Here is a 14,795-nt window from a genome sequence, read left to right as displayed (position 1 = left end):
TTTTTAGAAGCTGCATAGTTAAAAGGTTTTACAAAACCCTTAGTGTCTTGGTAGCCTTTTAATCAGGGAGCTTGCTCTGTGAAACAGCAGCATGTGCACTCAGGCTTAGTATCTTTTCTTAGTTTAAAAGGCAGTGAGTGTTAAGCACATGCTTAAAATGAAGTGAGTGTGTGAATGCTTTCCTCATCTGGACAGGGAAATATTTTTCAGGCAATGAATGTCAGCAGCAAATTAGCTTCCTTCTCTCCTTAAGAAGTTGAATAATACAGAGTTAGGTCATCTCTATCTTATATGTCTCTCTGTAATTTTCCTTTCCCTTCATCTCTTTTTTAATTGAAATAGTGGATCATGGGAGACGATTGACAAGTCTGACCAATAGGTCTGGGAATGAGATCATAAATTCTGAGTGCACTTAGAACAATTTTCTAATCCCTTAACATTTGAACCACTTCTCTTAGACAATCTCTAGATATTACAGTAAGTGTAATTTTACACGACCCAAATGTTTTTGCAGGACTTCTAGCTGGAAGATTTTTTTCCTTGTATTAAGTGCAGCAGTAAAATCACTGCCATGAAAACTTCACACATTTTTTTTTTTAGTTTTAGACCGAATGCAGTGACTACGTTACAGGTATTCTTGCAAGGACATTTATGGGTTGGTTTTTTCCTAGATTTGGAACACTGTAGCCACACTCTGCTTATCTTGCTGAGAGCACTGACTGGAAAGGAGCTGCCTGATAATATCTGCAGCTAGAGAGTGTTGTCCTTGGGATGGAGGGAAGCCTTCTGAGAGTCTGAGTTCTCCCTTTCCTTGACAGACTGTGGTACAATCCACCTGTAGCAGGTTCCTTCCTAGAAAGATGCTAGGGGACACGAGCTTTCCTTCCTTGTTCCTTGGCAAGAGATCCTCAGGGACTCAAATACTAGGAAAAAAGGATTATACCTGCATAGAGATACGAGGTTGCAGTGATTTAGGGCTCTCAGACCCCTATGTTAATCAAGTTGAAACAACCCCAGAGAGGTTTTTGGGAAGTTCAGCTGTGCACGATTAGGATCCATATTTTGGTATTTGTTAAGTGGTGCTGGTTTGACAAGGACTTCCAGTGACTGCAGGAACAGCACAAAGAGAAGAGGTGAGATTTCCTTAGTGAGGAATTGGCCTGGAGGAACCCAGTTCCTGCAGTCTGCAACTGGTGCTCTTTGTTTGACAAAGGAGTTTGTCTGGAGTGCCCAAACCCCTCACTCTGTTCTCCCACAGAATGGTTTTTCTCATGTAATACTTGGTTTGGGGTTGTTTTTTTTTTTTTAAGGGTTTATTGAGAATAGAATGTGTGATCCAGATAGATCCCTTTGCTTCAGATTGTTCCAGCAGCTTAACAAAATGGCAATTTGATGAATATCAGAAGAATTTCCCTGGTTATCAGCAGACTTAGAGTCTGACTGTCTTACTGCTTTCTTCATGCTTTTATTTACATGTATTCCCCATCAGTGTGCACTGCACTACACAGAGAACACGTTTTGAAAGCACCAAAGCTTTCTTCAGAGAACTGGGGAGAGCTGTGTGTGTGCTGACATTTTTCAAATAAAGAAGCATAAAGGGAGGAAACATCATTCAGTGTAGTTCACAAATTCTCAGACAGGTTTGCAAGCCAGCTTAGTCTTGTTGAAGAGTCTTTCCTCTTAATTTCAGCTGATGAGTGGGCCAGGAGAGATTTCCAGTCCTTAAATAAACAATTTTAAGTTACTTTTGAGAAGGATGAAAAGCAAGTTGAAAAGGAGGTAATTCAACCCTGGCTTGAAATGGAAATCACAGTAACATGCCTGAGAAACCACTTTTTTCCCCCTTTTGTCCCCGTTTTGGTATTTTAGAGCAAAATTAGACTAGATTAGATTTGGGGGCCTCTTGTATTTCCTTATCCTTAAAATTGATTACATTCTAGTGACTGAAAAGTACAGCAGTACTGACAGCCTTTCTTCTCAGGGTGAGGTGGAGATCAACCAGCTGCTATAGACAGATTTATGCATCTCACCCAAACCAAGCCCCTATCAGAAGAGACTTCAGGCTGTTTTTCTGTTATGAAAAAAAAAAAAAGCTGGGGGCCTCCAGCCACATTATTTTTAGATGATTAATTCTTGATATGAAGTATGTGCCTCCAGGGCACAGAGCACTCCAGGAAAGGAGAGCCATGCTTTTAACTGCCTGGACTCCTTTGCTTAGGGACAAAAGTGGGTGATGCATTTTCAGACCTTTTCTGAAGTAGAATTTATGAGTTCATCTGGGCAGATTTTTCCTGTATTACCAGCAGAGCCCAAGCAGTGCCCAACACACTTGACTGCTCATCAAATTCAGCTTCACTTCAGGGTAAGCAGACTCATAGAATCAAAGCATAATTTGGGTTGGAAGGGACCTCTAAAGGTCACCCAGTCCAACCCTCTGCAGTCAGCAGGGACACCCTTAACTAGATCAGGTTGCTCAGAACCTCTTCTTGCCCTGCAGCCAAACAATCTGAGGAAATTACTGCTCCTATTTATTGGGCAGGGTGCTGGAGGATGTTCTTTGCCCAAAAACAGGGAAGAAAGAGAAAATCCATCAGTGTTAATGAAGTTATACAGTTAATACGGATTCAAGGTGCCAGGATTTAAACCAGGGTGTTCTGGGATGCTGTCATTCCAAGGAACATCCTTCTGGTTTTTCTTTGAATTATCTGAAACTCCTGAATTGAATGACTGGGTTGGGTGTGTCCTTGGCATGTTACCATTTTCTTTGTCATGGTAATTGGTATTAATTGGAAGTAAAATCCAAATATTCTTGAGTCTCAAGGAATTTTGTTGAAGCCAGTTCTGGAAATTATCAGAAAGTTTTGAATAGCTAATGGTGATCTTCTACAGATCATGTAGCAGCACAAATGCCAAAATAATTTAAGGCAAGATTCTTGCAGTGTTTCTAAGCAGTAGAGAAGAGGAAAGCACTGGCAGTCTGGCTGGAAAGACCACGGTGTTAAGGTTAATTGGCCACCCTCTCAGAATCAGAAGTCACAGCTACATTTTCTGTTTAGTTTGACATCTGTGCATTTCCACCATCATCAGTAGAATTATTTCTCATCCATGCAGGAGTTAATTAGAGTCAATCCACCCTAACTAATAAAATGCAGCATTTTAGTGCCCAACTTTGGAGGACATATAAACAGAGTGGGTTTAAATTTTGTTTATCATTACTTATTCAGTATGAGGCAGTAGGTGAAATGTTGTTAATCTGCTTCATCATCTTTCTTAAACCCATCTTTTGTTTCCTTTGCCTTTAGGGTGAACCTGGTTTGCCTGGCATAGCAGGAGAGAAGGGAGCAGCAGGGCTTAAGGTTGGTATTGATGGATTTCAAACCAGGAGCACAGAGTATGTGGGCTCATGTACAGGTGATGGTCATGCTTCCCAACTTGGTTTGATATTCTGAGTGGCTTTTAATGATCTGCTCCCTCCCCTGATCAGAGCCATAAGAGGCTTTACAAAATTCACCATAAAGAAGCAGATTCTTCTGTTTTGCCTGTGGAATTCCAGTCAGTGGCACTGAAGCCTGCACAGCCCCTGCCAAGTGAATGCAGTCTGCCTGCAAGTGTTTGGGAATCTGGGGACCTTTTTAAAAAGGCTTTGTTGATGCTCCTTACAATGTGTTTCAGGCTTCTTTTCAAGAAGCACTGTGGTCAATTCTTTGGCAAATGTCAGGGTTAAGTCTTGAGAGCTGATTCTGCTATTACAAAAGTTAGCAGCAAGCCTCATTAGGACCATGTCTCAGCTTGCATTTGCACTTGATTTATTGTTAAATAATCTGTTCTGCTGCTTTAATATTGAACAACCAAAATAGAAAATAAAGCTGATGATAACTTAATTTAAAAGAAAAGTTCAACGTGTCTGAGATGATGGGATCTGGGGGCCTCTTGGAGTGGGTAAAGCAGAATCCTAATCCCATCAGCTGTGAGCGTGTGTCTTTGGTGCACATGTGCTGTTCAGCTGATTCTCTGCATCACAGTGCTGCTGACAGACATGCAGGGAAGGCTTCTTATGTGTCCTGCCTGCCTGCTTGTCCATCAGGAATGAAAACAAACCATTTGGGAGCAGGACCTTTTCCTACTTTGTATCCTGAAGGAGCCAAATGATGGCAGTGGATGCTTAATTCCTATTCACAGCTGTAGCCTGCGAGTTGCCTGGCAACTGCCAGCCAGGAGGGGCAAAGATGAGCCAGAAATGCAAAGATGGGTTGTCAGGGTCAGGCTGGAATGCAGAAGTGCATTTGCCATCGAGCCAGTTTCTCAAAGCAAGTTACAATTTTGAAAAGTAATGGCTATAAGGCATCTCCTTATTGCAGAGAACGTCTGGATCACTGAGAGCTCTTTGGGCTGAATCAGTTATGAATTAGTGCATTAGACATTTGGTGTTTCCTGAGGAGCCTTCTGAGCCATTAACAGAATCATAAGACTTTGATTCCCTGTTCAGCCTTTGGATTTTTCCTTTGTTCCTTCCCAAAATAAGGAGACCTGAATGTAGGAGTTACCTGGGTCCTGGCAGGCTGTTCTGCAAAGGCGTGTGCCTGTTGGTCAGAGGTTAAACTAGGACAAAATGGGGGGAAAAGCCTTTACATGAAAATCATTACATTTTAAAATTATGTTGAAGATAGATTGTCCATTGAGTTCTATTAAATTTACACATTTTATTGTTTATTGAAGATTTTCTTGTTGGATCTTACTGTCTGAGACAATGTCATCAGTAGTGACAGAATCATTAGTAATTGACTTACTAATTATAGTAATACTAAAATTTGATTTTTGCTTGTGTTGTAACTTGTTCTTTACTCCAATTATTTTCATCAGGGTGACCCTGGAGAAAGAGGGGAAAAGGTGAGACATGTTTCACTTCCTTTGTGGTGGTTCTGTTTTGGAGAATTGCTGCTGATGCTGATTTAAAAAAAAAAAAAAGTATACTGCTACCAGCTAGAACTCGAGCAGCACTGTGCAGCCTTTATGGGTGTCCCAGAATATTTATTAATGGAAGTTACTGATCTGTGATCCCTGCAGATCAGTGGGATTAGTCTCAGAGAGCAAGGGTCATGTGTCAAAAGCTTCACAGCTGAACAACTGTGCAACTGATCTGAAGTATGATAAGTCTCAGGAGAAGCTGAGCCTCTCTGATTGAATGAGAGCTCCCCACATTTCTTGTAACTCAGTTTTGATGCTCTGTCACCTGTGTGGAGCAGAATTAGGTAGCAGAGGGATAGCTACACAGACTCTAAATGATGTTTGAATAGCCAGTTATCTCCATACTAAAAGTGGAATCCTCAGTTCTTGAAGTTTTAAAAGCAAAGGAATCTGTTCTCAAGAATTTTGGGCTATAGACTGTCTGGTGAGGCACCAGCAGCACAAGTGGTCCCCTAAGAGTGGTGAATTAGCAGCAATTAGCTGTGGAGTTAATTCTTTGATGTCCAGAATCACACCAAGATAAGGTGGGGGGATGGAAGAAGCACCACTGCAAAACCTGGGTGTAATTCTTCTGGTGTGAGAGTACCCCCTGAGAGTCAAACTCCTGCCTCTGGGCAAGGGCAGTTTGACAATCACAGAATTGTCACAGTTGGAAAAGACCTCTGGGATCTCTAAGTCCAACTGTGCACCTAGGAAAAAAAAAAAAAAAAAATTAAAAAATGAGAGTGAAGCACCAGCATTCCCACTAGAGCATGTCCTGAAGAAACAAAGTAGGCTTTAGTTTGAGCAGGAATCTGTGCACAGCCTGATCTTCTGCAAGAGCCCTGGGACATGATTTTTAAAATGGTCTTTGCTTGTATGCAGGTGCAGTTTGCTCATGAGAAATGTTTACCCCTGGCTTTGCAGCTGCAATTGAATTTCAGTTCCAGATCAGTGTAATCCCATGCAATTGCAGCTGGAAGCATGCTCTACATAAGCAATCAATCTCACGTTCTGAAAAGCAAACCATAAAAATAATCCATGAAAATCTTGAGAGTGTATTCTCCATGTGTAGATGTATGTAACTGGGAATCTCTTGTCATTAAATTATTACTTTGTTTCTTATCTGTTGAAGAACCTCAGTAATCTATTTCTTTTCAGACACAAAAAGATAACTAAATTTTAGTGTATACTGAAGTTCTTTTACTTAAAATAGTGCTTTTTTTTCAGAGTGATCCTTAGTCTTTTCCTAAAAACTGTAATTATAAGTGGCCTCAATATGCTTTATCATGTGGAATGAATTTGGGGTGACATTTCTAACAGTTACTGTTTCGTATTTCCATGTTTCATCAAGCCCTTAATTAAAGTGCTACTACACTATTGCCTAATTCCAGTGACTGTGAAATACAAAATGGTCCCTGTTACAACTCTTCTGAATGGAATTTTACACTCAAGTTTTCAGAGCAATAGGAAAGATACTGAATAAATAATGTTATTTGAATACAGCTACTGACCAGAACCTACTGGAATGCTTTTTAGCCTGCCTAGACTTAATATTTATCAATATTTTTGGCATTTTAAATATTTCACACATTTTATGTGGACCTCAAGTCCCACAGGAATTTTTGGCCTACAGTCTCACATGTAACAAAGACTTTGGTGTAGTTGAACTTATCACATGCCTCTATAACTATAAATGGAAACTGGGTCTTTTTTTAGATAAAGATTTTGAAATGTTCCTTTACAAGGTTGTTTTTAAAGTAGAAAAATGTCTACCTAGCCATGAAAAAGTGGTGTCTGAACACTACTTTTTAAACGAAGAGCAATGCATAGAATTTATGTCGAGATAATAATTTGGTGGCTGCTTGGAGGAGTGACATTCAGTGAATGATTTTTAGTTTGTGAATCATTCATTAAAGTCTTTGGACACGGAGAGTGTATGCCCTAAATTACTTGAGAATCCTAATAAAAATATTGGGATTGTGTACCTGTCATCCAGATTTGATGAGGTGCATTGAGGTGAATGTCTCTGTGTTGGAAAAAAAGCAAGCACTGGTAACTTAAAATGCTGAATCATCATGAAATGATCCCCTAAACCACAGTGACCCGGGGAAGTCTGTGGACTACAGTGACAGAAGGAAATCTGTCTGATTATTTGTGGCATTTGAGGAGCTGTGAAGACTGTGTAAGACATAGCAGCTATATAAACCCTGCTTCCTGAATAATTCATAGAGAGACAGACAGCCTGATTAACAAAATGAGCTTGCTAATCACGTTGGAATGCTTGACTTTTTTTTGCATGCTTTGAGCTTACATAAATATCATGAAAATCTGATGTGTATTTTAATTATAGGGTGATGCTGGAGAAAATGGACCTAAGGGTGACACAGGAGAAAAGGTACACTGCATACCAGTAGAGGAGAAAATGTGTGGTTTAGGTCTGCTTACAGTATAATCAGCTAATGAAAAGAATAATTTGATCAAAATCAAAAGAAAAATGCACTTTAAACTGTTTAAAAAATATAAAATACATGCTGATTGACTTGACAGAGTTCATTTTTATGAACAGCAGAAAAAATGTCACTATTTCATCCAATTAAGCATAGAATTCCTGACTTCATACAGCAACAGCTTTAGCACAGGATACATCATGTCTGTAATTATCAGTCCTCTGCTGAAATTTGCATCACACAGAAACTTTGGTCACAACCTGCCAGGTCTGCTGAGTTACAGCCATTTCAGATGCATTCTGTTATGTTTCCCCTCCTCTGTTCCTGCTGCAGAGAGTGACCAAACCAATACAGGGCTTGAAGTGTGGTGGTGTTGTAGGTAACTTCCTCCATATTGCCAGCTGGACAATTGAGAGCTGCAGATATGAACTGGTTTTTCAACCTTTTTGTCAGATGACAGCAGCAGTAACCTCACTCCATACCTTGTTAGATCATTGTTGCAATGACTTAACAAGTCCTGTTGTCACAGGAGTTACTGGAGAGCAGACATTGTAAAAAATTATTTTTAACTTGTTTTCTGTGAGATTTATGCTGTGTCCCTGAAAAAAAGCCACAAACAAACAACAAAAAAAACCCCACCCCCTGAAAAAAAACCCCAATAAAACCAATAATTGGAGTATTTAAATGTTCTTTACTTACCCAGTGTCTCCAGCAGACAGAGCAAAGCCTGTGTTGCATAGGAAGAAGGGTCAATCATAATGAATTCTTCTGGCAACTCATTAACTCATTCTTGCTCAACTCATTCTTGCAACTCATTTACTTCTAAAACATTCATTTTAGTGGCTGCACTTGGGCAGAAGCAGAAGAATTTCTCCTTGTACTCCTGTTTGTGTAGTTTCTTAGCCAGAGCACATCTGTTTAGGGCAAGGAGATATTTAGGATGGATTTCTCAAGCTGGTAAGGAATGTATGGAAATCTCTCAGGTCCTGGCATTTGGATACAGTAAAACACAAGAATTTTATGGGGCATATTCTTAAGTCAGCAATTAAAAATAGGCATTAGATTTAAGAATAGTCAAGATATTTGATTCCTAGAATTCATTTAAATAGTACTTCATCTGTAGCAAAAGTCTGAAAAACCTTATTTAGTGATTTAGGCAATGCAAGCAGGTAATATCATCTTGATCCACTAATTAATTGAATAATATTATCTCTTACCAAGTTCTCTCCCTCTTTCAGTGGGAAATCCTTTTAATTATAATGTTTAAAATGTTTCTGTGTGGACTTTCAAGGGTTTGGCAGTCTAGTTGGGGTCAGCTTCTGGAAACTGGGTCATCAGGAGACTTTTTCTATTGCTGTATCTGTAAAAATGACAATGAACTTACAGAACTTTGTGATACAGAAGTCTCCCACCTCTTCCAGGTTTCATATAAGTTTCAGAGGTGGGGTGGTGGCTTGGGAATAATACACTGTTTGTGTGGACTGCTTTGTTTTAACCACAGGAGGAATTTTGGGTGTTTTAACCCACTGCAGGAATTTTCACAGTGAAAGCAGAACTTTGACTCCACTGTTTTTCATTATTTATCCTCCATTTTTCCTGCCATCCAGAAAAAAAAAGATCCAGGTCTTTTAGCAGTGCTGCAGCTTAAGTTTCTGATAGATAGCTCAGCAAATAGTAGTCTGTAGGAAGCTTTTTGGCAAATAAATGAGAAATAAGCATTAAACGTGGTGTCATTATATTTGTTCTACTTTACAAGAATTGTATTCCTTGCTGCTCTTCAGCAGAAGGCAAAGTTTTTGCTCTATTATCATTATGTATAATTTCAGCATGGATTTGCCCAGCAGTCAGTGATCATGGAAGGAAATCAGGATGACTACTGCAGCCACATTTAATTAACATGTTCACAAAGTAGCTGTGTCTTTTTAAAAAATCTCTTTTATTTGGATTTTTTCTGCATTATGTCTGTACTTCCTGTCATGATCATCTTAAGGAGGGAGTTAAACTTACCTTGACTACCAACCTGAAATGCAGGCTTTCAAAGTAGCAGCCCTTTTCTATTTTCCACTGGGTGCCTCTGTTGGGCAGGAGATCATGATGAAAAAAACCTGCTTGTTGTCTTAAAAGAAGCAGATGAAGTCACAATGCAGCAGATTTCCCAGCCAGCATTACTGATGCATTTTGCTTGTATTTATCTTCTGTTGCACTTCATCTCTACTACACACCTTGTGTCTTGGATTTCAGAAGCTCTGAAAAGTTTGGGGCATGTGTCACATTATGGAACTCCACTGCCATATGAGTTTTTCCAACAGTTTTTCCAGATGAACACTTGAGGGGAGAAGAGAAAGCCTGACTGGCTCTGGTTTTAGAGGCTGTTTTTAAGATAGCTGCTGGATGTATAGTTCAGAGATGAGATTATTTTAGTATCTATTCAGCTCTCAGGTGTCCAACCATACACATATACAAACTTTTCCTGCTGTTAAGAAGCTGTTAATTCTGTGGAGATAAATGCAGAGACCATTGCACTAGATCATAATGCTACACATATGCTTAAGAGCTTTAATTCACAGTTCACAGAACTTACATGTTATTTAGGCTTTTAAAGATTTATTTTTCTTTGAGATTTATACTAAGTTTTTTTCTGTATGGCGAGAGACAAGGTGACAGCAGTTTCAGACTTCATTTATGAATATGTTCCTGTTTGTGCAATTTATGTAGCTTTCTTTTCTGAACTGCTGTACCTTGTGGCTCTCAGAAATGCAGACTTGGGGGCCTGCTTCTTGACCTGTGACTTAGAAAAGAAACCATTTTTGTTGAATTGTCCTACTTTGAAGGTTCTGGTAATGCCAGGCTGGAGTTCTTCTACTTTTATGATGTAGCCTTGTAGAAACGACCAAGTATCTCCCATGTTCCCCTGCTAAAGCTTCCTCATTTTCAAACTGACTCATCAGAGAACTGAGAACATGCAGTGCCATCTTTTTTTCTTTAATCCCATATTAATTTTCATTATTGCATAAGGGTGGGTTACAAACACTTGGTGTTGCATCTTCCCATTATCCATCATTATCCTTTAAAATGTTTAACTGATGAATGTCTCTTACCAGTTGCTTTGCCACTTTAGAGCTATAAAAAGTCCTTGAGGCTTTGCAGTTGTACATAACTTGTAAGGCATCAGTATCACTCATGCATGTCTATCAAAATGAGGCAGCTCAGGTTTCCAGATATGAATCAATCCTTCATTAAACTGATTTTTGTTGGTTTTTTCACACAAGAGCAAGCTGCAATAACTGTGCAGAGGAAATCTGTTCCTATTCTTCAAAGAGCAGTGAGCATGTTATCTGCTGCCATTTCATTTTATGAGACTATTACCAAAAAGATCCCATGCCCACTCTTAAGTTTAAAACTATGGCATTCACAGAACACTTCCAGCAGAGCACCAGGAATGGGTATCCCTGGTTGTATTTTAATGCAGAGAACAGTAAATATTTGCACTCTGCTTAAATCACCTTCAGCACTGGCTCCTATGGTACCCATGGAAATCAATGTAAGGATGTTGGGGAGCTGGAATTTGCCACTGTGTAGCAACCTCTTACTTTCAATGAGCAGTCAAAATTTATTCTGAATAATAAAGAATGAGACAGGTCTTCAAATGTAAGAACTGTAGCCATCCTCAACAATATTTAGCCTGATTAGCAAACTTTTCATTAATTTGGGGGTTTTTAATTTTTGCTTGACATGTCATGTAAGAAAAAAAATAATGCAGCTAAGTAAGAATTTTAAGGGTGCTTTGACAAGGGTATAAAACTGGGAGCTAAAAGCTTCCTTGGCCAGGTCATTCACTCACTGATCCCCTGCCCTTGTGCATGGTACTGCCTATCAGATCAAGTCAACCCTGCAGAACAGAGTTACATCTTTTTAAATGCTAGCTGACTCCTCAGAACAGAGACCTTTCCTGAGTTTATAACTTACTGTATCTCTCTCATCCTGTGAAGTATAAACTTAATGCCATTAAACTATCAGTTTCAATACACTGAAGAGCTGTGGAAATGGAGCTCTGACCTGTGGTGATGGGGATGAACATGTGGGTTACTGGGGGTATTTTTCAGGGGTAACCTTCATTAGCATGAAAAGCTTTTTCAGGTGAGACCTTGCACTTGCCATCTGTAGAGTTAGGTTGAGAAGGTTGTGCATTTTCTTTGCAAATGGCAGTAAATTACTTTTAATGTCTATCAGCAATTCAGAGATGTCAAAGTATGTCCCATTTTCTGGCTTTCTGAAGAATATTTATACAAAATCTGCAATTATTACATCTACATTGTTAGTTGTGAAATGTGAGGTTAACTATTATGCTGTTTGGGTGAGTGAAACTAAACTCTGCATGTTCTTGAAAACAATACTCTTCCTTTTCTGCATCACACTGACTTAATTCATTGGGTAAATTCCTATGTAGCAGCACAGAGAACAAGTAATGTTGCTGTATTTTGCTATATAATCATGCAATACTTTTGTATCTTTTGCTTTGTGCTTCCTGAAAAACTGTATATGTGTGTAAATGTGATTATTTCTTGTGGATTTTGTATCAGGGTGACCCTGGTTCTTCTGCTGCAGGAATTAAGGTAATAAAAGTTTTTTAGCAGTTTTACAGGGAGAAGAGGGGTGGTTGATCTTTGTTACTTTATTGTGTCATGGACATTTTGGGGACCACTGATGTTAGGGGGTTCCCCAGCTGTATTTTTAACACATTTTGTCAACTCTCATGTCTTTCATCTCTTTTAGGGTGAACCTGGTGAATCTGGACGGCCTGGACTAAAGGTAATGCTTGGAATTGTTCAGTTTTCCTTCTCCTCTCTGTGGGATTTGTGATAAATAAAGTTACTCAGTTGTTACCAGTGGCTCTTACCTGTACTAGGATGGTCCCAAGGCAGTACAATTAATAGCCCAAGGCCTGCACACATTTGGTGTCTGACTGTCTTACCTTTTTTCAAGAGCAGAGGAATGATGATACTAATTAGCATGAAAAGCAACATTCAGCTAACCCACCTCCTCTTCTAGCCACAGCACACTTCTTGCATTGAAAGCTTGCCCAGTTGCAGCTGGGCAGACTAACAAAGAGTGGCTCTGCTCCTTGAGTGATCAGAAGTTAACCCAGAGTGTTTGACATGAGTATTAACCTTCAGGCTGTGGCACCTTGCTACATCTCAGTAGGAAAAAAAATCAGTATTGGCTAGAGTTGGTTTCACATATATATATATATATATATATATATATATACACAAATGGTAGGAGTTGGGTGGTGTGATTGGAAGGACACAAACCAGGTAATGATGCTCTGTTCTTCCTTCCAGGGAAGAAAATCCCCTGGGTGCTGCATAGTTGAGGCTGCTTTTCCAAGTAAAGGTCCAGCAGGAGCTGTAAGGACTCTTGTCTTGTATGAGGCCCTCTGGAGATGGGGAATTTCCTCCCTGAACCCCCAGAACATCAGACAGAGTGAATGATGTGCCTTCAACTGCCTTCCATGAGTAGGAGACAGGTCCTGCTGGTAGAGCTGGTGAAAGGGCAAAGAGAAGAGACAATGAGGGAAGCAGAGTTTTGATTTGCAGCACTTGGTTTCCCCAGGGAGCCTTCAGCACCATTTTTGCCTTGTTTTACACTGAGAATTACCCACTGCTGCCTGAGTGGAGCAGACTCTACCTGCCAGCTGAGATAGCAGGCATTCCAGTCACACAGTCAGGAGCTAAAATTCTACCCAGCACAGCTATTTTCTAATACTCAAGGACTTCCAGTGACCAAGCAGAACTCCAAAATGTATATAAATATAAAATAAGTTGGAGGCTTTTTCTGAGTAATGCTAACTGTCAGCAATTACAACAGACTAAAGAAAGATTAGTATGGTTGCAAATGCAGTTCTTCAGTAGAACAGAGTTGTAATTAGTTTAAATTAGTTTTAATTTAATTGAAGTAGTTTAAAGCTATTTAATCCTCAGAATCATTCAGTGTGTGCATTTTGCAGTGTGTGCTTTGCCTGAATTATAACTAGAAAATGCACTTAAGAGTTTTGTACATTTAATAGCAGAGTTTACTGGTTAGCTGGCTGCCAGGGAGGCAACACGAGCAGTGGTTTATCAGCAGGCTCCTGAATCTCCATCCTCAGACACTCAGGTTTGATCTAATGTAGGTAACATAGGTAAGTGAAGGGTACACAGTTCAGACCCTCTGGAGTCTCAGCTTGTTGTCTGCACCAAAGGAAACTTAATGTGTTTTTTCCACTTCACCTCACAAACTTCCAGTATGCCCCATTTGTGTCTCCAGTTCAAACCAGCAACTGGAGAGTTCCTCCAGTTCAGAGAGTTCTGAAACTGGAGAGTTCCTCCTCCTCTCAGGTACCCCATGACTGCTGTTCTGCCCCCTGCTTAGCAGGGGCTTTTTCACCCCACCAGAGGTGGAGGACCCTTTTTCAGTCTCTGCCCTCTACTTCATGTCAATTCTCTTTTCCCCCTCCTATGTCCCATCCCTATTTTCCTTCCTGTATCTTCCCTCCTTCCTTAAATTTTACTTCCTTCTCTCCTTCCAGTTATTCCTTATCCATCTTCCAAGATAAATATTGAGCTGCCCACCTGAATATTATTTACCTGGCATTAAATGTGACAGTATTTCTAGGGTCTGAGAAGGCTGCTGTGTGACATACGTATTGTGAAGGTGACAGAATGAGGTGCCCCACCAGCATCCAGCCTTGGTTTCTTAAAAAAATCATTCTTCCCATAAATCACACTCAGATCTTTTGTACCAGGAAAACTCTAGGAAAGAAACTATTATGCATTCATCTACCATACTAATTTAAATGATTTATTAGTGATTTCATTGTGTTTGAGGGGCATTGTCTCAGATGACTGGGACTCTAGATTGGTTTTGCTGGATCCTTTCTGGCTGTGGTGTGTGTGGCTCTGTGTGATTTAGCTCTGTCCTAAGACTAAACAGTGAAATTCTAATACTGCAGAAATTCTAATCAACTCTCAGTTGTAATTAGCCAAATGCTGTGCTCAGAAGAGGAATTCAGTGCTTCCACAATTAGATGAGAAAAGGTCACAGCAGTAGTTTGGTATTTCTGGCTACACAAGTAAGTCAGAGCATTTTGTCAGGAATGAGTGCAGGGGAAGCTTTTTAAAGGATTGTTCTTTTGGGAGACTGAAAAAGTGTTAGACAACATACCAAGAAATAACAGTATCTGTTGAAAAGAGTGTTCTAGCATCTATTCTTTCAGTTAATAGTTAATAATATAATGAAACTGGAATCTTCCCTGTACTTTTAGGCAGTGTGAACAGTTAAAATTTTGGAGTGGCTGAAATGAATCAAGAAGCTTTCTCAGATCTTTCTTTCTTTAACATACAAAAATCACTCCATTTGGTA

At 39.7% G+C, this 14,795-nt stretch overlaps 1 protein-coding gene across 16 annotated transcripts in view; it reads left to right on the top strand.

Annotated features, from left to right (window-relative positions):
• Positions 1-14,795, top strand: part of COL25A1 (collagen type XXV alpha 1 chain) — a 264,348-nt gene that overhangs the window by 202,152 nt on the left and 47,401 nt on the right. For all 16 annotated transcript variants that reach the window (XM_071742677.1, XM_071742674.1, XM_071742672.1 and 13 more), the window contains 5 exons: positions 3,303-3,356; positions 4,861-4,887; positions 7,298-7,342; positions 11,975-12,007; positions 12,168-12,203. In XM_071742677.1, coding sequence (XP_071598778.1) covers positions 3,303-3,356; positions 4,861-4,887; positions 7,298-7,342; positions 11,975-12,007; positions 12,168-12,203 — 195 coding nt within the window. The remainder of the gene's footprint in view (positions 1-3,302; positions 3,357-4,860; positions 4,888-7,297; positions 7,343-11,974; positions 12,008-12,167; positions 12,204-14,795) is intronic.

Source organism: Heliangelus exortis, chromosome 4, assembly GCF_036169615.1.
Source record: "Heliangelus exortis chromosome 4, bHelExo1.hap1, whole genome shotgun sequence".
Classification (NCBI taxonomy): Eukaryota; Metazoa; Chordata; class Aves; order Apodiformes; family Trochilidae; genus Heliangelus; species Heliangelus exortis.
The sequence above is the reverse complement of the archived record's forward strand: the minus strand, read 5'-3'. Positions and strand labels throughout refer to the sequence as shown.